This window comes from Podarcis bocagei (genome assembly GCF_964188305.1).
Source record: "Podarcis bocagei genome assembly, contig: HAP1_SCAFFOLD_44, whole genome shotgun sequence".
NCBI lineage: Eukaryota > Metazoa > Chordata > Lepidosauria > Squamata > Lacertidae > Podarcis > Podarcis bocagei.
Genome location: NW_027670336.1, coordinates 430,074 through 457,728, shown reverse-complemented (window position 1 = coordinate 457,728; position 27,655 = coordinate 430,074). Strand labels below are relative to the sequence as shown.

General features: G+C 45.2%; 1 protein-coding gene across 3 annotated transcripts in view; it reads left to right on the top strand.

The window, feature by feature from the left end:
* The window catches only part of LOC308579472 (uncharacterized protein), a 268,291-nt gene that overhangs the window by 83,395 nt on the left and 157,241 nt on the right, over window positions 1–27,655 (top strand). The window contains exons 1-3 of one of the 3 annotated variants that reach the window (XM_081214010.1): window positions 13,382–13,427; window positions 13,530–13,612; window positions 14,556–14,682. The exons of 1 other annotated variant lie outside the window; for it this stretch is intronic. In XM_081214010.1, coding sequence (XP_081070136.1) covers window positions 13,397–13,427; window positions 13,530–13,612; window positions 14,556–14,682 — 241 coding nt within the window. In that variant the 5' untranslated portion in view covers window positions 13,382–13,396. Of the gene's footprint in view, window positions 1–13,381; window positions 13,428–13,529; window positions 13,613–14,555; window positions 14,683–27,655 lie in introns of those variants that run through there. One more of the 3 variants, XM_081214011.1, reaches the window with a different exon arrangement.

Sequence of the window (27,655 nt, the reverse complement as noted above, 5' to 3'; positions counted from 1 at the left end):
GGCAAAGTCTCATAAATTGTTTAAAAGCCATATTGTCAGGAAAGCCTTACTTATTGTCTGGACTAAATACAAGGACTTACTTGAAAGCAAGACCCCGAGGTGGTTATCACCGACGGAGGCCAAGGCCATAAAACTACGTAATATGGGGAGTGGCTGGTTGAGATATTGTGATATAATTGAGAGAGATGGTGATACCTGGAGGTTGCAGAGCTTTGAAAAATTGAAAGGAAAGGTGCGAGACTGGTTTCATTATGCCCAAATTCTAGAGATTTTTAAAAAGGACAAAAAAATTGGTTTCCAGGTGGAGAAATCAAAATTAGAGACAGAACTACTTGAACCTAAGACGAAAGTGCTTTCAAGAATGTATAACTTGTTGCTTGAATGGAATACCCAAGATGAGATAGTTAAATCAGCAATGATAAAATGGGCACAAGATATTGGGTACAACATTATGTCTGAAGACTGGGAAAGGTTGTGGACCACAGGTATGAAATTTACGGCATGTAGTGCCTTAAAGGAAAACATTATGAAAATGGTATACAGGTGGTACATGACCCCAGTCAAACTTGCAAAGATTTATCATTTGTCTGATAATAAATGTTGGAAATGCAAGGAGGCTGAAGGAACTTTTTTTCACCTCTGGTGGACATGCCCGAGGGTGAAGGCTTTTTGGGAAATGATTTATAACGAGTTGAAAAAGGTGTTTAAATACACCTTTTGTAAGAAACCAGAGGCCTTTCTCCTGGGCATTGTGAGCCAGAGAGTGTTAAAAAAAGATAGAACTTTCTTCTTATATGCAACCACAGCAGCAAGGATTCTTATAGCTAAATACTGGAAAGCACAGGAACTACCCACGCTGGAAGAATGGCATTCGCAGCTGATTGACTATATGGAATTAGCCGAAATGACAGGCAGAATCCGAGACCTGGGAGAAGATGCAGTGGAAGAGGACTGGAAAAAATTTAAGGACTATTTACAAAAACATTATAAGTTATATGAATGTTGAGAGTTTGCTAAGTGCTTTGGAAAAACACGCTTCAGTATTGAAATTGGTAAATGATTGAAACTAAGTTTTAAGATTTTGAAACGTATAAATTATGGACTATATAACTAAATGAAAACACAAAAACAACTGAAATAAGGTATTAATTTGCTGTTTATTTTTTATTGTAAAGAAAGCAGGGGATGGAGGACGTGGGGAAGTCTGGTTGATTATGAAAATTGATCTGAAAAAGTGAATTTCTTCTTTCTCTTTATAATTTCTTTTCTTTTCTGTAAAACCGCTTTTGTTGTGTTACTGATGTTGTATCTTTACCCTGGAAAAAAGCAAATAAAAAAACTATTATAAAAAAAAAAATAAAACTGCCCAAATAGGAAGATGCTTTCTTTCTCTGCTGGGATTTTGGAAGCTGGGGCCGGGGGGCCGGGCGCTTGTGGGATTCCCAATAGGGTAGGGCACCTGCTATGCTTCGGCCCCATCAAATGGCTTTTGTTGGTGGGAGATATATAGGAATCATCATCATCAGAAGAAGAAGAAGAAGGGGAGGAGGAGGAGGAGGAGGAGGAGGAGGAGGAGTTTGGACTTGATATCCCACCTTTCACTCCCCTTAAAGGTAGACGTAAAGGGATCCCTGACCATTAGGTCCAGTCGTGACCGACTCTGGGGTTGCGGCACTCATCTCACTTTATTGGCCAAGGGAGCCGGCATTTGTCTGCAGACAGCTTCCGGGTCATATGGCCAGCATGACTAAGCCACTTCTGGCGAACCAGAGCAGTGCACGGAAACGCCGTTTACCTTCCCGTTGGAGCAGTACCTATTTATCTACTTGCACTCCGACGTGCTTTCAAACTGCTAAGTTGGCAGAAGCTGGGACCGAACAATGGGAGCTCACCCTGTCGTGGGGATTCGAACCACCGGCCTTCTGATCGGCAAGTCCTAGGCTCTGTGGTTTAACCCACGGTACCACCCGTGTCCCTCTTCACTCCCCTTAAGGAGTCTCAAAGCGGCTCACAATCTCCTTTCCCTTTCTCCCCCACAACAAACACTCTGTGAGGTGAGTGAAGCTGAGAGATTCCAGAGAAGTGTGACTGGCCCAAGTTGACCCAGCAGCTGAAGGTGGAGGAGCGGGGAAGCGAACCCAGTTCACCAGATTACGAATCTACCGTTCTTAACCACTACACCACACTGACTCTTTAATAAAGCTAATAAAACTATAAATAGCATGGTGGATAGAGAAAAGAATGTTCTCCTCTCCCCATCATAATGCAAGAACTCGTGGACATTCCACAAGGCCGGATGTTGGAAGATTCAGGATGTGGGAGGTATCATCACTGTGGCAGTCAAATACAACATTTCCTGTTTCCTAGAGTGGACATACAGGGGAATGTTGCTCCGGACAGGGAGGACTTCCTGTCACACCTGGTCTGGAGCATCCTTCTCCTGTGTGTGACCAGGTAGATGGGTGGGACCCTAGCAGACCCTATAAAAGGGCCAGTCACACAGCCATCTTCCTCTTTGCCTCCTTTTTGCCCTTTTGGACTCTTCTGCTGGCTCTTAGCCAACAGCACATGACTCATCCTTACAGCGGATGGAAGCCGCAAGGTAGAAAGTCTGAGGCCTAGCTTAGACTCCGCATATCTACAAATGTACCTTGCTTTTGAATTATGGTGTTGGAGGAGACTCTTGGGAGTCCCATGGACTGCAAGAAGATCAAACCTCTCCATTCTGAAGGAAATCAGCCCTGAGTGCTCACTGGAAGGACAGATCCTGAAGCTGAGGCTCCGATACTTTGGCCACCTCATGAGAAGAGAAGACTGCCTGGAAAAGACCCTGATGTTGGGAAAGATGGAGGGCACAAGGAGAAGGGGACGACAGAGGACGAGATGGTTGGACAGTGTTCTCAAAGCTACCAGCATGAGTTTGACTAAACTGCGGGAGGCAGTGGAAGACAGGAGTGCTTGGCGTGCTCTGGTCCATGGGGTCACGAAGAGTCGGACACGACTAAACGACTAAACAACAACAACCTGTAACCGCAAGATAAAGCCTGTCTCTGGGACACGACTGTGAACTGAGTGTAAGTAAACTGCACCGTTACTCTTAAAGAAGACTGTTGTGTCATTACTGTTTTTAAGAGGGAACTAAAGGGGAAATTTACCAGGAACAATCCAATCTAGACAAGCCAGACTAGATCGTTCACTTATATGACTCTAACAAATCCATCAACTTGCTTCCAAGGAAAGATAATATTTAGTCTACATATCCTCTCCTACTTTCCACAACATTTCCACACTGGGCACGTGAAAGAAAGTTCACGCAGTGCCTAGTTTAACGACAGAACTCTCTTTGGCAGGGGGAAATGATGGACAGCGACTTGAGTGGCTTCAACAGCAGAGTAAACCAATTGTGGAGGACAAGGCTACCAGCCCCAATGGCTGTTCTCTGCCTCTACAGTCATAGGGTTGCCACCTGTCCTGTATAATACAGGATTGTCCCATATTTCAGTGTAAAAGGCTATGTCCTGTATTGATACAGGTTTTTTTTTTTAAAAAAATGTATTGATTTTAACATATAAATTATAAAATGTACCACAAAACTTATCACTTATACAATCTTTTGAGACTTCCCTCAGCACCTCTGATGATCCACCGTTTTAACCACTTCTTATGCGTTTCTTAACTATATATTGCTTTTACATCTCTTAACAAATCATCCTTCTCCTTCTCCATTTTTGCAATACTTCCAATAATACTCCTCACAAAACTTCTTGCAAACCTGCAAACGTCCTCTGATCTTCACAAATACTTTTCAAGTAGCCAGTAAATTTACTCCAGTCTTCCGTGAATTTATGGTCCCGCCGGTTTCGAATCCTTCCTGTTAGTTTATCTGGTTCTGCATAGTCCATTAACTTCATCCTCCATTCTTCAATAGTTGGTAATTCTTCTTGCTTCCATTTTTGGGCCAGTAATATTCTTGCTGCTGTTATTGCATATACAAAGAGCTTACATTCCTTTATATTTATATCACTCCCCACAATGCCCAGTAAAAATGCTTCTGGTTTCTTTATGAATGTATATTTCAACATTTTTTTCATCTCATTATATATCATCTCCCAGAAGCATTTCACCTGTACTGATACAGTTTTATCCTGCATTTCGGGTCTTCTCTCTGTCTGTCTGCCAAGTTAGGGTAGCCAAGTACGGACAGATTAACAAGTTTGTGTGTGTGTGTGTGTGTGTGTGTGTGTGTGTGTGTGTGTGTGTGGGACCACCCTGTTAGCAATAGATTATAATGGATTGCTCTGAAGACATCTCAGCACCAGATGAAAAAATAATCTCCCCCTGACCACTGGTCCTGTTAGCTAGGGATGATGGGAATTGTAGTCCCAAACATCTGGAGAACTGGAATTTGCCTAGGCCTGCCCCAGATGTTCTGATCCTCAGCTAATAGCAGCTCCGGGAGTTCGGGGACAAGGCGGGAGAGATCAGGACCTGCAGCAGAGGACGCAGAGCATCTCATCTCCTCTGCACGTCCAAATTAGGCTGCTTTTGCAAAAAGAAAACTAGGCTGGGAGCTCTGAGAAAGAATGTAGCTTGGCCCTAATGTCCGCCGTCCTTGAGACAATTACAGCTAGTGAAGAAACTTTGGATACATCTAGTTATTATGTGGTTATTCCAAAGGAACCACAAGAAATGCTCTTAAAATATTCTCTCTCTCTCTCTCTCTCTCTCTCTCTCTCTCTCTCTCTCTCTCTCTCTGTCTCTCTCTCTCTGAAATTTAACTTTGACTCTCTCCCAGGCAAGCCTATAGAGCAGAGCTTGCTGATAATCGTGGGCTCCTCAAGTGAAATCTCTAGCCATGGCTGCTGGGAGCTGTTGTTCAGTAACATCTGGAGGGCCAAGCATTCCCCATAGCTGATACAGTTGCCTGCATTTTTGGATTCTTCTTCGGAGTGTGGCTGCGGACTCTCTGTGGGGCGTGCAGCCACAGGAGGCAGCGTGGTGTAATGGTTAGAGCACTGGACTATGACCTGGGCGACCTTGAAGCTCACCAGGTGGCCTTGGGCCAGTCGCAGACTCTTAACCTACCTCGCAGGGTTGTTGTGAGGGTGTAATGGGAAGGAGGAGCACCATTTACACCGCCTTGAGCTCCTTGGAAGAAAAGGTGATATATAAATGCAACAACAATCTCCTGAACTTTGGAACTGTGGAAATGTTCAGGGAGGCAGGAGAGGATATATTGCTTATTAATATCCTTCCTAACTTGCGCTAGCAAGTTCCTATACTTAGCAGAGTTTCACATTCCCCTTTTAAACGCACAGTGGATAGCTGGTTGCAGGCTTGTGTAAGCCTCTCAATATTAGATTCCTGGTAAGTCCCCTTTAAATCCCTCTTAAAAGAATTAATACACCACAATCTTGTGTAAAGTATGTAAAAGAAGTTTACTCACATCGTCAGTTCACTGTTGGATCCCTGAAGGCAGACTTAGTTACAAAATATATACATGTGAGTCTATCTCATATGTGGACAGTCCCTTTGTCCTCTTTTGGCTGAAAGCCAACAGAGCATCTCTAGCTAAAAAGATGCTGGTCCAATGACGGAGGAAGTCAAAGAGAGGGATGAGGGCTGTGTGACTTGTCCTTTTGAGAGCCAGTGTGGTGTACTGGTTAAGAGCGGTAGTCTCGTAATCTGGAGAACCGGGTTCGCGTCTCCGCTCCTCCACATGCAGCTGCTGGGTGACCTTGGGCCAGTCACACTTCTCTGAAGTCTCTCAGCCCCACTCACCTCACAGAGTGTTTGTTGTGGGGGAGGAAAGGAAAGGAGAATGTTAGCCGCTTTGAGACTCCTTAAAAGGGAGTGAGAGGCGGGATATCAAATCCAAACTCCTCCTCCTCTTCTTCTTCTTCTTCTTCTTCTTCTTCTTCTTCTTCTTCTTGTTGTTGTTGTTGTTGTTGTTGTTAGCTTGACAGGTAAGGTCACACCCACCTCTAGTCACATGCAAAAGGAAGGATGCTCCAGCCCAGGGAGGAACAAGGAAGTCTCGACTGGCTGGACCAAACATCCCCTTTGCATGTCCACTCTAGGAAATCAAGGAATGTTGTGTTTGACTGCTCCCAGTGGATTACATCCCACAGCACTCAGTCCCATGGAGTGATCTACCAGCCATGACGACTATCCTCTGCCTCCACAGTTGGAGGAAGCAATGCTTGTGAAAGCCAGTTGCTGGAGACCACAAGAGGGGAGAGATCCTCCTGCGTTCAAATCCTGCTTGCAGGGTTTCCCATTGCAGCATCTGCCGGCCTGATCCAGCATGCCCTTCTTACTTTCAGGAAGCATCTTGCTCTCTGCTGGCGGCGGAATCCTGCAACCACCTCCCGTCTGATCCAGAGAGGCAATTCTTGCGTCCTTACGATCTTTAGAACGGGATCAGAATTTGAATTTTATTATTTCAGTCACAGACCAGCTCCAGCCCACATACAATATTAAGGAAGTCATAAAACACGATAGGGATACATTTGAATTTGCAGTTAGGTATAACAGGGACAATACAGATATAGCAACAGTTAAAAAATATATAAATTAAAACTTAGTCACTAACATAAAACCTAAAATTACCATTTAAGGTCTTAATCATTATGACAGCACAGCTTGTTCCCTAAGTTTTATGGCAATCACACAGAATTTGGCTACCCTTAATGTGATCTCAGGGTCCTTGTCCTCTACCAGGGATTTTAGACATTGAAGTTCGGACTCATTTGGAGATTTTTGCATAGCAGGGGTAATAAATACCGAGCGTATATCCCCGTAGAAACGGCAGCGCAACAAGGCATGAGAGACAGTTTCTACCTCCATCAAGCCGCAGGGGCAGATTCGTTCTGCGTATGGTTTACCCTCAAATCTGCCCTGCAGATGGCAGCATGTTGAATCTAGCGAGGGTAAATGACCGTCTGTATTTAGGTATTTGTAATTTTGACAAATGCAATGACAAACCTAGACATCACCTTGCCGACAAAGGCCCGTCTAGTTAAAGCTATGGTATTCCCAGTAGTGATGTATGGAAGTGAGAGCTGGACCCTAAAGAAGGCTGATCGCCAAAGAATTGGTGCTTTTGAATTATGGTGCTGGAGGAGACTCTTGAGAGTCCCATGGACTGCAAGAAGATCAAACCGATCCATTCTGAAGGGATTCAGCCCTGAGGGCTCACTGGAAGGACAGATCCTGAAGCTGAGGCTCCAAGACTTTGGTCACCTCATGAGAAGGGAAGACTCCCTGGAAAAGACTCTGATGTTGGGAAAGATGGAGGGCACAAGGAGAAGGGGACGACAGAGGACGAGATGGTTGGACAGTGTAACCTAGTAACTGCTAGGTTACCCAGCACGGAGTGAAACATTTGATTTCATTAAACTATTTCAGTGCATTCTTCTTAAGGCTTTTGCAACTGGGGGAAAATGCAAATTTTATTAGAGCAAAGACCGTATTACAGTTGCTCCTATTATAAGGGGTTCTCATCAGCTGAGGAAACGGCACCAGAAACAAGCTCCCCAGAGGGATCACTCTCGGGGTTTGTCACAGACCGCTCCTATTGGTGGGACGATCAACCGGAGGTGGGGTGGAGCAGGGAACTGCTGAGGGGGCCCTTACACGCAACATCACCCGAGGTAACAGGGGGAGGGAAGGACATGGACGTGTTGGGGGAGGATCCTGGGTTCGAGCACGAATGCAGAGAGATGGAAGCAGAGGAGATCGACGTCGATGAGCCCATTACGGGCTGGCCGGATCCAGCTGGCCGGCTGCACACCAGGGGGAAAGAACGGTATCCTGCACTGCTAGGTTGGCAGGAGCAGGGACCGAGCAAGTGGAGCTCACCCCATCGCGGGGATTCGAACCGCCGACCTTCTGTTCTTTATTACAGCTAGGTAGCCGTGTTGGTCTGCCGTAGTCGAAACAAAATGAAAAAAATCCTTCCAGTAGCACCTTACAGACCAACTAAGTTTGTTCTTGGTATGAGCTTTCGTGTGCATGCACACCTCTTCAGATACACTGAAACAGAAGTCGGCAGACCTTTATATATAGTGGGAGGGTGGGGAGGGGTATTACTCAGAAGGGTGGTGGGAATGGGTGATTGGCTGATAGGTGTGGTAAACTTACCGCTCTCCACCCTCTCAGTATATAAAGGTCTGGTGACTTCTGTTTCAGTGTATCTGAAGAAGTGTGCATGCACACGAAAGCTCATACCAAGAACAAACTTAGTTGGTCTCTAAGATGCTACTGGACAAATTTTATTTCTACTGCATCAGATCAACACAGCTACCTACCTGAATTTAATGCCCCAATGGAACTGTTATTCCATCACAACAGCCACCCATTATCTGGAGTAGCGCACATTGAGTTACAACAGGTGCCCAACACCTGCGTTTTCTGAAACAAATGAAGACATTTTTGTTCTGGCTGGTTTTCCCAGCAGGGTGAATGGGTCTTTGCCACATGTATCAGTCTTAGGTATAGTTTGAGTTTTGTTTTAAATGCATTTTCTGGTTTTGAATGGCCATTCATGTACATCACCTTGAGACACTTTAGGTGAGTAACAAAGCACTGATGGTAATATTCTGTATGCAAAGCAGATTCTCTACCACTGAACTTCCCTTCAGACAAATTTAACCCCTCCCTTTCAGACAAATTTACAAACGATAAAGCAATCAGTGGCTAGTAGCCACATTGGCTATATACTGTTATCAAGTATTAATTTATATATTGCCCTATACCCAGAGGTCCAGTAATGGAGTCAGTATGTGTCTGAATACTTAGTTGCTTGGAAGCAATATTGTGGGATAACGGTTTCATTCATCCCCTCCTTGTCGGCATCTAGCTGCCCTCTTGGGGAGGGGGAGACTGAACTGGACCCTGGACTAGATGGGCCCTTTCGATTTGCATCAGCAAAGTTCTTACGTTCTAGCGGAGTGTTCTACCCTTCCTTTGCCAGCTGCTAGCAGAACATCTGCTTTGCATGCAGAAGGTATACCGGTAATTATACAGTTCTGTGATGCTATGAATTTCTGGCATCTCCCAGTAGGGCCGGGAGAGAACCTTGCAGAGGTGCTGCCAGTCAGTGTGCAGTGTTTCTCAACCTTGGGTCCCCAGATGTAGTTGGACTACAACTCCCATCATCCCTGCCCACTGGTCCCGCTAGCTAGGGATGATGGGAGTTGGAGCCCAACAACAGCTGGAGACCCATTTGAGAAATACTTGTGTAGAGAGAATGGGCCCAATGGTCTGACTCTGCTTTTGTAAGAATTCGGTTGCACATTATGGCAGCACCTACAATTTGGGACTCCCTGCCTTTTGAGATTGAGCCTTCACACTATTCAATGTCTGACAAAAACATTCTTGTTTAGACCAGCGTACCCAGATGCTTAGAAAGTTGAAGTAACTTTAAACTGTTTTACTATTTTAAGCTTTGTATGTTTTAAAGTGAGGCTGTGAATTTTTATTGATTTTGTTCTATCTTTTTGCAAACCGCTTTGAGGTCTTAAAAAAAATAATCATTCAAGCTATGTATAAATTTCACAAAATAAATAATAAAAGCCGTTTTGCAGACTGATCTGCCTTTGGGATCTGCCGAATGCAAAAAGAAAAAGAGCATGTGCTCTACCACTGAGGAGGAAACCCACAAAGCAAGACTACTTAGATCATGGTGCTGATAGTGCCAAGGTTGCAGGTTTGAGCCCCATATGGGACATCAGCTTATTCCTACACTGCAGGACTAGATGATCCTCAGGGTCCCTTCCAAGTCTATAATTCTATGATTCTTTAGTACTGTTTAGTCTGCTTGTCATGGCCAAGAGGTGGCCAGGGCCCTCAAATCTTATCCACTAACCCCTGCAAATGATTTTGTTGTTTTGCCAGACACACCTCTTCTTAGGCCTCCTCGGACTTTCATATATACAACATACCAAGACCTAGAAACTTTTTAATTTATTTATTTACCAGAAAGCTGGATTTTGCACCTTTTTAGTGGGAGGAGGTAGATCAGCAGGCAGGTGCGTAGATGGAAAACTTCACTTCCCTCCCATCAGTCCATTAACATTCCTCTGCCAAAGTGGTCCAGGAGGAAAGCCTTTCCCCCAATAAAGTATCTCACAAGGCAGTGACTCTGCAGACACCAGAGAAGCGTTAAATCTGGCCAAGAGGTGGAGAAAGAACTGAATTTTTAAAGATGGGAGCAGGAAACCTGTGGATGGTTGGATGATGATAAATGCCCAACTGGCAGCAAAGGCAGTGGACAGGTATCATGGGAGTTGTAGTCTACACTGACTGGGACATTCTGCATGCCAAGCAGATGCTCTACGCTAGGGCTCCCCATATTTCCCTAGCCTTTCAATGTTATGCTATTAGCAACCGTGGAGATTCCACCTGCCTCTTTCGAAAGGAGAAAACTCACCTGATCAATTAATAATAATAATAATAATAATAATAATAATAATAATAATAATAACAATAACAATAATATATTTATACCCACCCACCTGGCTGGCTTCCCCAGCCACTCTGGAAATATTTTATTTCCAACAAAATATTAAAATACAATAGTCCATCAAATATTAAAAGCTTCCCTAAACATCATAGCAACAACCATCCATTTTTAGTCCATTAAATTAGGAATCAAGCATTTTTGGAAAGGGAAACGGCATACTTTTATATATTAGCATAAAAGGCATGCATAAGAAATTATTACTCATTTACTCATTTAATTTATTACTCATTATTACTCATTTTGGCAGGGGAAAGGTCACCCTTGGGAGGTGGTGGACTCTCCTTCCTTGGAGGTTTCTCAGCAGAGATCGGACGGCCATCTGCCATGGATGCTTTAGCGGAGATTTCTGCATTGCTGGGGGTTGGACTAGATGACCCTGGGATCCCCTCCTATCTCTCCACTCCTGAATTCTAGGAGGAGCTTCCTTGCCTCCTGCAAAGCCCTTTTCCCTGCAAGCTCTTCCTCTAGCTTCCACCCAAGGGAGGGAGATGCTCAGAGTCCAGCCAAGAGCCTCACCCCCAAAAGGATATCTGGGCATTGGCAGATGCCCCCCTAAATGCATAAAAAATAATAAGAATCTGAGGTTCTGCCAAGCGAGAGAGGGCTGAGCTGGAGGGACTCGGCTTGGCAAGGGTTAAAGGGAAGTGAGCTGTCTTCCTAGAGAGGCCAGGAAGCAAGAGGGGGCAGGTCCTCCAGATCCAAGCCCCCTCCCTCCCCAGTCCTTTCCTTGCTTTGGGGTCTCTCCTGCAAGGGCTGCCTCGCTGTCCCCTCCTGGGATCTGGTGAGTCTCCTCTCTCTCCCCCCAGAGGGTGCAGTGGGGAGACGGGGGGGGGGTCCCAGGGCTGCAGCAGGGGAGGGTGCATGGGGGGCCTGATCAGGGAGGGGCCAGGTCTGCCACGCTCTCCTTCCTGGAGATCAGAGGATCCCAAACTCATTTGGCCCTCCGCCCCCCCCTTCAGAAAATATCTCCCTTCTTTAAACAAAGAAGTCCCTGGGACTTTAACTCTGTGTGACATCGCTCAGCCTCATTGCACAACAGAGGAAACATGTGCAAATGGTTTTCCAAACCTGGACGAGGAGGTGGACAAGCCCCTCCCCCCCCCCCAAAAGAAAACCCCACGTGGAGGAAGGAAGTTAAGGTGGGAGAGAAAGGCCAGGAAGAAAGAGAGGGATCCCAGCCCATAGTCTGGCTGCTGCATTGCAGACCAGTTTCCCCAGTCGTCTCCAAGGGCAGCTCCCCACGGAGGCCACTGCAGCAATCCCCTCGCACCCAGAGCATGGCATCCCAGGACCACATCCTCTCTGTCCCAAAGGGATTGTTGATGGCAAAGCAGCCGGAAATGGGTGCTGCTACTCACTGAGCCTCCTGGGACCTTGGCATCAATGGCTGTGTGTGTGTTAAGCTATCTAACAGAATAATAATAATAATAATAATAATAATAATAATAATAATAATTACCCACCTAAATATCAAGGGGGTAACCCCTCAGGGGTTGATCAGATACATACCTGGCCCTCAGAGCAAAGAAAAAGGGACCCCACCCCAGGAGTCTCTCTGGAGAGCGGCAGAGAGTCCAAGTGCAAGAAAAGGAGACAGAAGCAGGAGAGTGGGGGTGGGGGAGGAACTCCTGAGGACCCCCGGGTGTGGACCCCCGCTAGAGCCAAGCATCCATTTTTCACAAGATACAAACGATTCTCTTGTCTGTTGGTTCTGACTTCATGTATTGACTGGAAGGCTGCAGAAACCAGGTTGATTAATCTCCCAGAAATCCCTCCAGTTGCCTCCACATTTTACATTGCTAGAAGGCTAGAGACTTGTTTCTTCTCTTTCAAAAAGATAGCTCATGGTCTGGGATGTGGTGCAGTCATGCTTGCTCAGGGAACCATATCCCCACCTGTCCTACAAATTCTGTAACAGAACAATGTATTTGCTTTGTAGGATTTGCTAGAGCTTCTCATTTAGACGGGCAGAACTTGTCAGAAGACCAAAGGGTTCCTTCCGATCTCTCAGAGGCTTCCTGAGAGCACAGATGGATGAGCGAGACTCAGCTGGCCCTGAAGCAGGAAGAGGCCATGCCAGCCAAACTGGGAGCAGTGAGGGATTCTGGGAAAACTCTGTGCAGAAGATCCTGGGTGAGGAGGACACCCTCCACTCAGAGGTGCAGAGCCAGAGGTTGAGGCAGTTCTGCTGCCAGGAGGCCAAAGGACTCCGAAAGGTTTGCAGCCGACTCTACCACCTTGACCATCAGTGGCTGAAGCCAGAAAGGCACACGAAAGCTGAGATGCTGGACCTGGTGATCTTGGAGCAGTTCCTGGCTGTCCTTCCCCCGGAGATGGAGAGCTGGGTGAGGGAATGCGGAGCGGAGACCAGTTCCCAGGCGGTGGCCCTGGCCGAAGGTTTCCTCCTGAGTCAGGCAGAGGAGAGAAAGCAGGTGAGAGAGACTTTCCTCTGGATACTCCCAAGGGGCTCCAAACAGGACAGAGAAACAGAGAACATGCCATAATGGTCTGCTGATTGCCCATCCGTTTTCTGGGAAAGCATCCATGGAATGAGATCTCACGCCCTTCAAGTCTTTGTCATTCTCTTTCTAATATTTCTCACCATTCTCTGGTTTGAATCATTGTGGTTTTTTTCAGGGAAAGGATCTCTTTGCAGAAATGGAACTGGATTCCTGTGAGGCAGAGAGGCCTCCGTTGGACACCAGAGAGAGGCCACTGGGTAAGGAGGAAGGTGGTTTTTCTCCATTGGTCTCATTCTGTTGGTTTTCCAACTCATCTGAGGGTTTTTTCATCTTGTTTTGGGGATAGATGGTTGGGAAGAAGGGTCCAGAGGAGGGGAGATGTATTTCTGCACAACAAACATATAAAATGGGCACAAACGTCCAAATACTCTCAGCAGGTAAGGCTTTCTCAAAGGCCCATCTGTAGTAAGAGATGCCCTGTTTCACCTGTGAGAGAAGCAGGCACTCCAGGCGTCCTGATCACCTTTTTTCTCTTGCAGGTGACAGAATGATGCTGGCAAGACTTCCTGATCCGTCTTTTCATGGGGGCAGAAGGGAAGCAGCAACTGTGGAACCAGATCAGGTCAGGGGAAGCTGCCTTGTGGGGACAGAGGCCAAGGGATGGAGCAATGTCATGGACTGGTTGGGCACAGAGGAATGGTGGGAGGAAGCAGCCGGGGAACCAGGAAGGGAAGATGGCTCAGAGCCCAAGAAGTGGAGGTAGAAGAAGGATGAGCGGTCAGAGGGAGAAGAGAGAGAAGCCTGGGAAGAGGAGGTGTCAGAAGCTGAAGGGTTTACAGGGCTTAGTGAGCTGGGAGACTCTGTGGCAGAATGCAGTGCAGAATCAGAGGCAGAAGAGGAAGGAGGCGAGTGGGAGAGGAAGGTCGGGAGGCAGAGGTGAGTCAGGAGAAGGAAGAGCCTCCGGTGGCTCCCTCTCCTTTTGCCAGAAGTCACCCTCCCTGCTTGTCTCTCAGAGCCAGGAGACCCCCTGCAATGCAGGAATCTCTGCTAGGTCATCCAAGAAGGATGGCCATCCAAAATAGGCTTATTTTATTTCTAGATTGATCACTGAATGCTAAAATTGTTTTTTAAGCAGTGGACAAATGAGAACAAATAGTGGCCTGGATTCACCTAACCAGCCCCATTGGCTGCAATATGGGGCCTGCCTCCCATTCCTCCCCCTCTTCATGCCCCTATGGACCCCTGGAATTTGGCTCTAGGACATTGGGAGGGAACTCCCCAGAACAGCTCACGAGGAGAAGAGAATGTGGATCCTTCCATTGGGGAAACTGGAATGCTAGCCTAGGCAGAATGACTTGGAAAACACAAGGTGGAGTACCACCTATTTGCACAAAGATGAACACCCATAATTAAAATGCAGAATAAAATAAGCATCCATAAATAAAATGTGCAGCAAAGCAATCCTATTGAAACAACACCGCAATTTACAGGAAGGAAACCACAGAGCATTGTGTAGCAGATCATATTTCTGCTGTCTCAGGAGGACATTTCCCTTTTTCTTTTAGGGTCCAGTGTGCTTTGAAGATGTCGCTGTTCGTTTCACGGATGAGGAGTGGGCGTTGCTGGATCCTGACCAGAGAGCTCTGCATAAGGACGTTATGGAGGAGAATTGTGGGATCGTGGCCTCTCTTGGTAAGGCTCCCTGTGGGATCGTCATATCTGCCTGGAAATTCAAAAAATACCTCTATGGACCAACCTCATATATTTTCACAGAGCTCAATAATGACCCCTATAACACCTGGGAACCTAACACCCCCACAAGAAAGAGTAACTTACAGTTTTTTCTTTGAACAATCTTCCTCAAATTATTGCTTTTTCTACCACGATTGGGCTGGTCTCAACTGCCCAGGCCATCTTAAATGTCAGCTTCAGAATTCTTAGGAAAGATAAGTAGCTTCAGGTTTTCTGCTTTTGTTTTTGCTGCTGTCAATCTTGGGTTGACCAAAGAGACGACTGACATTGGAGATGGAGGGGATGCCATGACTGGGCCAAACAAAATTCATTCCAGAGAAGAGCTAGACTTATTGAATCTCAGGAAAAGTAGCAGTGGTGATGATGATGATGATGATACAGTGGTACCTCGGTTTACAAACTTTCCGGAACAGGACTATACTTAAATCAAGGTACCACTGTAGTAATAATAATAATTTATATTTATACCCTGCCCATCTGGCTGGGTTGCCCCAGCCACTCTGGGCAGCTTCCAACACACATATAAACATGAAACATAAATAATAATAATCTGATTCCATATAAAAGAACATTAACTTTAAAATGAACAACTTCTCCTAGTGGCCGAAATTGTGGAAACCTTTTGTGAAAAGTATATTTCTGAGGCTTGATGGCTCATAACACTACTTTTGTGTGGAGTAATACCATAAAATTATATAGCAATGGAAAGATAATTTAATGAAGAATGTAATGCGATGACTTTTATGAAGGAGTATTTATTAGAACAGCACTCATAAAGAAAAAACGTGAAACCTTTGGTAACCATTGGTAACCTTTAGCTTTAATTACGGCCTTACAACGCCTTCCCATGAAGTGAACCAAGTTTTTAGTTCTGCAGCTGTAATAATGTGAAACCAAGACTGAATTATTGCCTATGTTAATTGGGCTTTATTGCTGGGTTGCCTCTTATTAACAAGTTTCTTTAGTCGGCTCCAAAGATTTCTGATTGGGTTAAAGTGTGGGCTATTCCCAGGCCATTCCAGCAGTGGAATAGGATTATCTTGAATGATAATGCTCCTTTGGCACACAGCAGCAACATGACATAGAGCTGAATCCTGTTGAAAATATAAAAATGCTTCGGTATCTGGGAAATGATCACCTGCAGAACACTTCAGTTTGGGCTCATATATTTCGTTTATGCATTTTTCCACATTTATATTCCCATTAATGACGCAAATTCTGCCCACACCTTTTGCTGCCGTGCAACCCCAGATCATCACACTGTCTGGGTGTTTCACGGTCAGTGTAATGCAAGTAGGATGTAAATGTTATCTGATTCTTCTCCTCGGGTATTTCATGCCATCACTACCAAGCAAGGAGATTTGGGTCTCATCGCTCCAAATAACACCGCCCCATTGTTCCACTGTCCAGTTAACATGGGTTTCATCTTTTCAACCTTTGCTTGAGAGATAACAATGGCTTTTTCTTAGAATTCTAATTTAGACCAGTCCTTGCACTCAACTTCCCATTACATTGCACCATGTCATCTTGTATACACCCAGATGATTTTCTTCTGTCATGTAGGCACAGTCTCTCCACTCGTCCATCGTCACTTTTGTAGTGACTGAGTCTCCTTATACCTCTTCAAAAATATAGAAATGCCAACTTTGGTTAAGTTTTCCCCAATCTCTCTTCTAATTTTTTCATAACTGTAGCCTTGCTCACTTAATAGTACAATCTTACATCACTTTCTGGGGACCACTCAACTCCTTGTGCCATTTCTATAATTTTATTATGTCTTACACCCTCACTAAATGAAAGAACACAAAAAACCAACCAACTTGATAGCAATCACATAACACACTGACAAAAGTCAACCAAAGCAAGTTGTGCTTCCTTTTTCTGGTTATTTGGCTATAACGTTTGATAGAATACGGGTAATTGAACAAACTTTCTTGGATTGCATTCTTGATTGCATTCTTGATCGAATTATCTTTCCATTGATATATAATTTTATGACAGTATTCCAAATGAAGTGGTGTTATAAGCCATAAAAACTCTGAAATACACTTTTTTCCAAAAGTCTTTCACAATTTTGACCACTGCTTTATATAAACAAAGCAACATTCAACAACTCATCCGAATCTCATATTAAACAAACAACACAGGTAATGAACACACACGCAACTCCCTTCAGTTCTTCTCCATTTGTTCCTGAGGCTCAAATCCCTTTTTGTCCCCAATGCAGATTGTGATGAATTGGAAATCGAGAACAAAGGTGACCACGAAAAAATCCCCAGAGAGGAGAAGCCACAAAAAAATTTGGAGTATGGAGAAAGCTGCAGTCAGAGCTCCAATTCCACTTCCCATCAACAAAATCTCATTGAAAAGAAACTCTATCAGTGCATGGGATGTGGTAAGAGCTTCACTCATAGCTCCTCTCTCACTTCCCATCAAAGAATTCATGCAGGGGAGAAACCCTATCAGTGTGAGGAATGCGGAAAGAGCTTCAGTCACAGCCACAATCTCACTTCACATCAAAGAATTCATACAGGGGAGAAACCCTATCAGTGTGTGGAATGTGGAAAGAGCTTCACTCAGAGCTCCACTCTCACTTCCCATCAAAGAATTCATACAGGGGAGAAACCCTACCAGTGTATGGAATGTGGAAAGAGCTTCAGTCAGAGCTCCGATCTCACTTCCCATCAAAGAATTCATACAGGGGAGAAACCCTATCAGTGTGTGGAATGTGGAAAGAGCTTCACTGATAGCTCCTCTCTCACTTCCCATCAAAGAATTCATACAGGAGAGAAACCCTATCAGTGTGTGGAATGTGGAAAGCGCTTCAGTCGGAGCTCCAATCTCACTTCCCATCAAAGAATTCATACAGGAGAGAAACCCTATCAGTGTGTGGAATGTGGAACAAGCTTCAGTCAGAGCTCCCATCTCACTTCCCATCAAAGAATTCATACAGGAGAGAAACCCTATCAGTGTGTGGAATGTGGAAAGAGCTTCACTGATAGCTACTCTCTCATTTCCCATCAAAGGATTCATACAGGGGAGAAACCCTATCAGTGTGTGGAATGTGGAAAGAGCTTCAGGAACAGCTCCAATCTCACTCAGCATCAGAGAATTCATACAGGGGAGAAACCGTATCAGTGTGTGGAATGTGGAAAGAGCTTCAGTCACAGCTCCTCTCTCACTTCCCATCGAAGAATTCATACAGGGGAGAAACCCTATCAGTGTGTGGAATGTGGAAAGCGCTTCAGTCGGAGCTCCTGTCTCACTTCCCATCAAATAATTCATACAGGGGAGAAACCCTATCAGTGTGTGGAATGTGGAAAGAGCTTCACTGATAGCTCTAAACTCACCTCCCACCAAATAATCCATACAAAGGTCGTAAAAGTCATTATACAGCTTTAGGAGCCAGGCAAATCCGCACCTTTTTAACCAGGCCTTTTTCTTATTGACATTTAATGCTATTTTAACACGTGATGTTTTGTGTTTTTATGTTGTGTTTTTATGTTCTAAGCATTCTGAGACTTGTGGGTGTAGGGAATACAGCCACTCTTAAATTCCTAGGGGTCTTTGCCCCCCATAAAATATATGTGTTTGCTTGGTACATTTATATGCCTTCGTGTAAATCTTAAGAGACTTGCATGTCAGGCCTCTTAAGGCTAGTTGCAAGTGTAGCAGTGCACATAGCTGGACATAGGATATCACATAAAAAATACACGTTGCATTTTGTACTACATTACTTGTGGCATACTTGCAGTTTGGGAGAAACATTCTCTTTTTTTTTTAAGAAAAATTTATTAAAGTTTTAAAGCATGAATACAAAAACACATGGAAAAGGAAAATACATAAAAAACAAAAAATACATGAAAAGAAAAAAAATAAAAATAAAAAATACAACATACAAAAGACAAAGAAAAAATAAGAAAAAGTTAAAAAATCCGTTTTTCATAACTTTAAACTCCTTTGCTTGTTTCTTTGACCTCCTCACACCTCCCCTTTTTGTATTCCCATTTACATAATCAGGTCAGCAAATCCTTACCCTCTTTCATTTACCTTAACTCTATATCTTAACATTTTATAACTCTGTTTTCATCCATTATCAATTCATTTTTGCATATTCTTATTAACTTTGTTGCTAATACCACTTATTTTCAATCCAACATCATTTTAACATTCATTAATTTTACAGTGTTTCTGCAGATAGTCTTTAAATTTCTTCCAATCTTCTTCCACCAACTCTTCTCCCAGGTCTCGGATTCTGCCAGTCATTTCCGCCAATTCCATGTAGTCCTTCACCTTCATCTGCCATTCTTCCAGGGTGGGTAGATCTTGTGTCTTCCAGTACTTTGCAATAAGTATTCTTGCTGCTGTTGTTGCGTACATAAAGTTCTGTACTTCTTTGTCACCAATTGGCCGCCTATGCCCAGGAGAAAGGCCTCTGGTTTCTTCAGGAAGGTATATTTAAATACCTTTTTCATTTCATTATATATCATCTCCCAGAAAGCCTTAATCTTTGGGCACGTCCACCAAAGGTGAAAGAATGTACCTTCATTTTCTTTACATTTCCAACATTTGTTATCGGGCAAATGATATATTTTTGCAAGCTTGACTGGTGTCATGTACCACCTATATATCATTTTCATAATATTCTCTCTTAAGGCATTACATGCCGTAAATTTCATACCGGTGGTCCCCAACTGTTCCCAGTCAGCAAACATAATGTTATGTCCAACGTCTTGTGCCCATTTAATCACAGCAGATTTAACCGTTTCATCCTGCGTATTCCATTTTAACAGCAAGTTATACATTCTTGAAAGTATCTTAGTTTTGGGATCTAACAGTTCTGTTTCCAATTTTGGTTTTTCCACCTGGAAGCCAATTTTTTTATCCAAATTGTAGGCCTCTCTTATTTGATAATAATGTAGCCAGTCTCGCACTTTATCTTTTAATTTCTCAAAACTCTGCAATTTCAATTTATCTCCATCTTGTTCCAAAATTTCCCAATATTTCGGCCAATTGGCCTCCATATTGAGCTTTTTCTGAGCCTTTGCTTCCATTGGTGACAACCACCTTGGGGTTTTAATTTCCAATAGGTCTTTATATCTTATCCAGACATTAAACAATGCTTTCCTGACAATATGGTTTTTAAATGCTTTATGTGCTTTAACTTTGTCGTACCACAAATATGCATGCCACCCAAAAACATTGTTGAAACCTTCTAAGTCCAAAATGTCTGTGTTCTCAAGAAGCAGCCAATCTTTCAACCAGCAGAATGCTGCTGATTCATAGTAAAGTTTAAGGTCTGGGCTTCCGGTTTGACCCGCGGAAAGTGAGGAAGCACGTAAAACCTCGTCAGGGGTTTTCCTGCAGCACAGGGGCTTGGGGGAGCCACCAGGCACAGTGCACCCCCAGAAATCTCAAGGGGGGGAACCCTTGAGGGATAGGCAACCCGGCAGCGGAGGTGCGGTTTCGTGGTTTTCTCGGGTTTCTTTCTTGGAAGAGCTTGAGGACGGCGAGACTGCAAACACAAGCGGGAGAGCACCGACCCTGTGTTGCAATGCCTGCAGCTTCCCCTAAGAAGCGTGACGGATCTCCAGAAAGATAAGAATAGAACCCTTGGTGAAGAGGAAGATTTATCCTTTAATACCTGGAAGTTTGGACCAAGTGGTTCTTGGATGCTTTAAGATTGAAAATAGGGACTTCATCCCGGTTGATGGGGAAATGGCGCAGGAAACAAAGTTGCAAGAAAGAGAAAGGAAGTAACTTAGCACCTATTTGAGTGAGTACAAAACAATTAAAGCCCACAGCTTTTCTTTTCTCGCTGTGGCAGATTAAAATGCAAAGTACAAAGTAACCTACAAAGAACTGAGTAGAGACTTTGAATACCCTGGGGCTAGAAAGTTAAAAGTTAAAGAGTACCGTATTTTTCGCTCTATAACACGCACCTGACCATAACACGCACATCGTTTTTAGAGGAGGAAAACAAGGGAAAAAATATTCTGAATGAAACAGTGGACGTATCATTTTTGTGCTTCATGCTGTGGCCACAGACATGTGATCTGATGGTGAATTTGGGGTGACCCAATGCAAAAATCCTGAGAATCCCTGTGGATCCATGCTTTGTAACCACGTTTTTGCACCATTGCAGCCCCAGGCAACAGTGGGTGCGTGATTTTTTTTTTTTGGGGGGGGACAGGCTGTAGCCATGGACATGCTATGTGCTCTGATGGTGAATTTTGGCTGACCCAATGCAAAGATCCTGAGGATCCATGTGGATCCATGCTTTGTAACCACGTTTTTGCACCATTGCAGCCCCAGGCAACAATGGGTGTGTGATTTTGGGGGGGCAGGCTGTAGCCATGGACATGCTGTGTGCTCTGATGGTGAATTTGGGGTGACCCAATGCAAAGATCCTGAGGATCCATGCTTTGTAACCACATTTTAAGTGGGGAGGGAAGGAAAAACACAGAAGGCTAAGAATGCAGGAGAGGGCTATAACGTGAGGAAAGGAAGGCAAAAGTTTCCCCCCATCCACCCACCCAAGCCAGCCAGCGTGCGCTCTCTCTCTCTCTCTCTCCCTCCCACCAGCATGACAGAAGAAAGCATTTTAACTGCATTAAGAACTATTTAGCAGCGAAACCTAAGCTTTGCCATCCCTTAAGAGGTACAGACACTGTAATCTTCCAGATCGCATGAATTTACAGGCAAAACACTGTTTAAGGATTTCATCCTTTTAAATGGAAGAAAGCATATTTGAATGCTGTGTGTCTCCAAAAACAAAAAGCAGGAAGTCAAATCAGAATTTTAAGCCGAACCTGTAATCTCTCTTCCCTTCACAAACATTGTTCCCTCCGGAGCAGGGAGAGGATAGAGCGACGCTCTGCTCTCCTCTCTACTTGCCTGGAGGGGAGGGGCTTTCCCTGCTCTTTGTTTGGACGCTCTGCTCTCCTCTCTACTTGCCTGGAGGGGAGGGGCTTTCCCTGGTCTTTGTTCCGTTTGAGCAAACACAGCAACGAAACAGAGCAGGGTGGGCAGTAAGACCCTGAGGCAGAATGAAGGAAAGCAGCTTCCTGTCTCACGGAGCTCCCTTCTCCCTGAAGCGCGGTTTGATTTTTGCCTCATTTTTCGGCTCCAGGGACACACATTCGCTCCATAACACGCACAGACATTTCCCCTTCCTTTTTAGGAGCAAAAATCTGCGTGTTATAGAGCGAAAAATACGGTAACTGCACTCAGTCATTTATGGTGATTAGCAGCCAGAAGGCTGTAAAAAGAGCTGTAAAAAGACTTTGATAAGGCTTTAAGGGGACTGAAAAGGACGATTGTATGAAAACCTCACCCCCTTTCTTTTCGGTTGATTGCAAGAGTGTATTTTTAGAAGGGGCTGGTATAAGATACGTGGAGGAGCGGCAAGGGAGTAAGGAAGGAGATATCCAAGAAACATTCAAACTAAAACCAGCTTTACTCCTCTACTTCCACCTCGGCATATTAAGCGAAGAAGTGACCATTCTTTCGTCTCCTCACGTATCAGCTGCTTTGTATTTGGAAACCTCATTTAACCCTCTCTAACTGAATAGAGCAACCGAGTAGATTAAAGGACATGGGGACTATTTAAATCATACTCGCTCTTTGTTCATGCTATTTTGCTATAGTTTGCTATATATTTTGCTATAGCTTGTTCCTCGGAGGATCTCTTCATAATTGCTGAAATGATAGAGACTGGTTCTGCAAGGGATATCCTGACGTAGATTGAGTCTGGAAGGAGAGAGAAGATTCTAGATTCTGTCCCCAGTGGAGAAGAGTGAATACTACATTAGCCTTTTGCTTTAAGCTTTAACACTTTGAATTCACCTTTCTTACCACAACTTAATAATTTCCCTCTTCTAAGTGTTTTTTGTTGCTGTTGTGGTTGGTTTTGTTGTTGTTGTTGTTGTTGTTGTTTGTTGTTGTTTTTTTGAAGTTGGCAAAGGGGCATGGACTTTGGAGCCATACAAGGCCTTTGAACTTAACTAAGGAACTTTAATTGGGATGACTTTTAAATAATTTGATTTTTCTTATAAACTAAATTACGTCTTTACCTCTTGGGGGCATAATCATTGTGGAAGCATTTAGTGGAATTGAGCTAGCAAGTAGCAGAAAACACCAGAACTGGTTAGAACTGTTTTGGATCGTACAGAACTACTTAACACTTATTCTTCTTCCACAGGAGCATTTGATAACCATGTCCTCTAGTTAAGAACATTACCCCCCCCGTCCTCTGTTTCTCTTTCCTTCTTTCTCCTTTCATTTATGTATATTTGGAAAAGCAACCACTTTGTGGACCCATAGAAGAAATTTAGATACAGTTTATAGATATATGATGTTTACTAGTTAGAATTGATAAGGCTGGACCCAATTCTTGGGGACAAAGACCCTTTCTCAGGTTGAAATACTGGGGGACTGCATTGATAGGTTGAAACACTGGGGAACTACATTGAAAGGTACAGGACCTAAAAGGAGTAGGAGGAAAAGACTGTGCGCCCTTTAAGGGAGAGAGTAGGGAACAAAATCGAGAATTTTGAGAAAATAACTTAAAATGTCGGGGGGAAATGGGGAAAAGGTAGCAGGGACCCCTGGGGAAAGGAAAGTATCCAGGCAGGAGGAAATCAAAGATTTAGATATCTTGTGGTTAAAGATAAAAGAGGAATTTAAACAAAGGGAAGAACACATGGAAAATAAGTTAGGAGAGGTACAGGAGAGGATAGATAAGAAAATAGAAGGGGCTGTAGGAGAGCTCTCAAGTAAAATTCAAGATTTGACAATGAGGTCAAAATCAATGGAAGAAACAAATAGGAAAACTCAAAAGGAACTGAGGGGACAAAAGAAAGAGACAGAAAAAATAAAGGAGGAAATAAGAGAATGGAACAATAGACAAGACCAACTGTCAGATAGTCTAGCCATGGTAGAATTGCGGCAGAAACAGCTTAATTTAAAATTTAAAGGAGTTCCCGAAGTATCCCGACCGTGAAGGATTGGCAAATCAAATTATTTGAGTATATGGAGTTGGCAAAAATGACGCAGAACATTAGACAGCAAAAAGGGAGAAAGTTTATTGATGAATGGTCTAGATTTATAACATATAGAAACAAATTCTAGAGATATAAAAATCACAGTAGGTGTAATATAACTCTTGCGACGCGTAGATATTTTATAATGAAAAACTGCAGATTGAATTTAATATACATATAACCCAAAACCGAGATGGAGGGAAGTCAATTGTTAATTGTTTGTAATGTTTGTGTGTTGGTTGGTGTCAGGGAACTGCCATCGGAGGAACAGGTGGGGAAAGGGCTCACGGAGGCTGGGAGGGACTCAACAGCTGAAGCAGGGACCAGCAGGGGGAGAGATGGGTCTCTGGAGGAAAGTCTCACAAAGGCTGAGAGAGACGCAGCAGCTAAAGCAGGAACTAGCAGGGAAAGGGGAGGATCTCTGAGGGAAAGCGAGCAAGAGGGAGGGCTCAGGGACACGTCCAGCGAGAACAGTGGGGAGGTGTCAGAAGCTCCCATAGGGAGACCCATTCCTCGCCGGAAGCTGTCACGCCGCGAGTCCCGAAGACGTGTTTCCGTTAAGGAGCTTTTATGCTGGAAGCTCTTCCGAAAACAACCACTGTCGGAATCTGCAAGTGACTAGAGCAGACATGTCTGAGGAGCTCTGTCACACACAGAGGTTTGTGGAGTTGCACAAACTCTGAGGGACTACGGTTTTACGCACAAGCAGCTCATCATCCCATCACAGCATTCCGACAGTGTCTGTAAGCTGCCTGTGCAGGAGAAGGCATCATGAGCGACCCAGCCGGAACTGGAGAAGCAGGAGTTGGAGCGGGTCCAAGCTTGGAAGAAAGGTACCGAGCGTTGGAAATCCAACTGGCGCTGCAGACGGCGAGGCTTGAGGAGAGAAGGGCTCAGGATGCAGACAAGAAGGGGAGAGCCACCCAGTTCACCAGAAAGGTACCAGGATTGGTGCAGAAGTTTTGGGGGGACCCCAAGGACTACCATGCCTTTAGAACAGAGATGCAATATGCCCTCAATGTGCAGTTTGATGAATTCCCTGACGAGGAATCACGAGTGGCTTTTGTGATTGGGCATCTTGAAAGGGGGGCGAGGGACTGGGTTAGACCCCTGATGGCAACACATAATGACGTCCTAAAGGACACCATGAAGTTCTTTCGTGCAATGGATCTCATGTTTTCCAGCGATATTGAGGAGGGAGTGGTGCGCAGACAGCTAATGGCTTGCAAGCAGGGAAGCCGATCTGTCCGTGAGTACTGGACTGAGTTCACCATGCTGGTTCACAGATTGGGGTGGGACTTATCGGCGGCACCCATTCAAATGCTATTTGAAGAAGGCCTTGCTTCGGCTGTCAAAGACGAACTTTCCCGGGGTCCTAGGGCGGATTCTATGGATCAGCTGACTAAATCTGCGCTGACCATAGGAGCGCGCCAGGAGGCGAGAGCTTGGGAGAGGCGGGAAGGGAAGGGGGAACGTTGGAAGGAGTTCCGCATTCCAGACATTCCAGAGACAACTTTCCCGCCGGCAGAGCCGATGGAAATCGGAACAGCGCGCGCAGTTTCAAAGCCCAGTGAGGGGGGAAAGAAGGAGGGAAAAGGCGCCCGGAAATGCTATCTCTGCCAACAGCCAGGTCACTTTGCCAGAGTCTGCCCCCAGAGGAAGGAATGGCAAGGGATGGTGGGAGCTGTTGAGGGAAGAGAGGAGGAAAAACTGGAGCAGGTAAAAGCCAATGCCTGGTTGCCACAGTCGGGGCACAGCAGCCAGGCCGAAGAGCAGTGAAAGTGCCCATGCCAGAAGCTCCTAAACCTGCCCTAGTGATAGAAGTGTCGCTAGAGCTGCAAAATGGACACCCCCTAAAGATAAAGGCGCTGTTGGACTCAGGCAGCTCCTGCAATTTCATGAGCAAAGAGTTTGCAGCTGAACACCAGATACAGACTATCCCTTTAAGCAACCCCCTGCAGGTGACCACGATCGATGGCAGGGAGTTGTTGGGAGGAGAAGTCAGCTTGCAGACCGTCCCAATGATAATGAAGGTGGCAAGGCACACAGAACTGATAGCGTTTAATGTGGCCACCTTGGGAGGAGCTCCTATTATTTTGGGGATGAGCTGGCTAGCGTTACATGATCCGCTGGTGGGCTGGCATCAGAGAGTGGTTTCCTTTGGTTCAGCACATTGCTTAGAACACTGCAAAGGGGGAAAGGGTTCAGCAGGGGCCCAAGCCACCCTAGCAGGGACGGAAGTAATGGAGAAAGTGAAGGTACCACTACAATACGCAGATCTCAGCGACGTGTTCAGTGAGAAGGAAGCTGACCAACTACCCCCGCATAGACCCTTTGACTGTCAAATCAATTTACTCCCTGGGGCACAGCTTCCTGTAGGCAAGTTGTATGCCATGTCAGACAGAGAAATGCAGGAGCTAAGAGAGTTCATTGACAAGAACCTGAAGAGAGGCTTCATCAGAGAGTCCAAAGCAGTGGGAGGTAGCCCAGTGTTTTTTGTGGATAAAAAAAACACGGACAAGCCGAGACTGGTGTGTGACTTCAGGGCGTTAAATGCAGTGTCAGAACCCTTGGCTTTCCCTATGCCCAGGATTGACGACATTTTGACCAGGGTGCGGAAGGGAAAGATTTTTACAAAGCTGGACCTAAGGGGGGCATACAACCTGATTCGTATAAGGAAAGGGGATGAATGGAAAACCACCATGTTCACCCCTTTGGGGGCATTTGAATATCTCGTTATGCCATTTGGCTTACAAGCAGGCTCGGCGTGCTTCCAATCGTTTATGAACCACGTACTGGGGCCTTTGCTTTACAAGAATTGTGTGGCCTTCCTAGATGACGTGTTGGTGTATTCTGAGAATGAGGAGCAGCATGTGAGAGACGTCAGAGAAGTGTTGAGCAGGCTGCAAGCCAACAGGCTGTGGGTGAAACTGGAGAAGTGTCAGTTTCATACCAAGGAGGTGGAATTCCTGGGGTACCGCCTGTCAGACAAGGGATTGGCCATGGATCCCGGCAAGGTCCAGGCAGTGCTGGAATGGAAAACACCCAAAACCAAGAAGGATGTGCAGAGGTTCCTAGGGTTTGGGAACTTTTATCGTAAGTTCATCCGAAACTTTGCACACCTGACGGCGCCCATTACGGACTGTCTCAGCAGTAAGAAGAAATTTGTTTGGACTGAGGAGGCGGAGCGAGCTTTTGAGGAACTGAAAAGGGCCTTCGCCTCTGAAGGACAACTTCTGCATGTGGATTTACAAAAAAAAGATGAGAGTCGAAACAGACGCATCAGACAGAGCCATAGGGGCGGTGCTTCTTCTGCAGCCAGGGAAGGAGGAGTCAGAGTGGAGACCGTGTGCCTTTTTTTCGCGAAAGCTGAACAATCCGAGAGGAACTACACGGTGTACGACCGAGAACTTCTTGCTATTCATGAGGCTTTCCGGAGATGGAGGCACCTGCTAATTGGCGCACAACATAAGGTGCAAGTGTGCACTGACCACAAGAACCTAGAGTATTGGAGAACGGCACGAGTGCTCAACCAACGGCAGTTGAGATGGGCCCAGGAGTTCTCCAAATTTAACTTTGAGATTTGTTACGTGCCAGGCCCAGAGAACGTTAGGGCGGACGCTCTCTCACGCAAACCTGAATATTTGGAGGGTTTCACAGATTCCGAGGAGGAGGAGGATTCAGCGAGCCGGAACGGCGACCCATGGAGGGAAATGTTCGAGACGTCTGAAGATGAAGAGGATTCTTTTCGGGGTTTTACCTCCTCACCGCCCAGAGGAGAGGGAATGGGCGGGGGTGAAGGGGGTCCTGGAGGGGAGGTGGATGTCAGGGAACTGCCGTCGGAGGAACAGGTGGGGAAAGGGCTCACG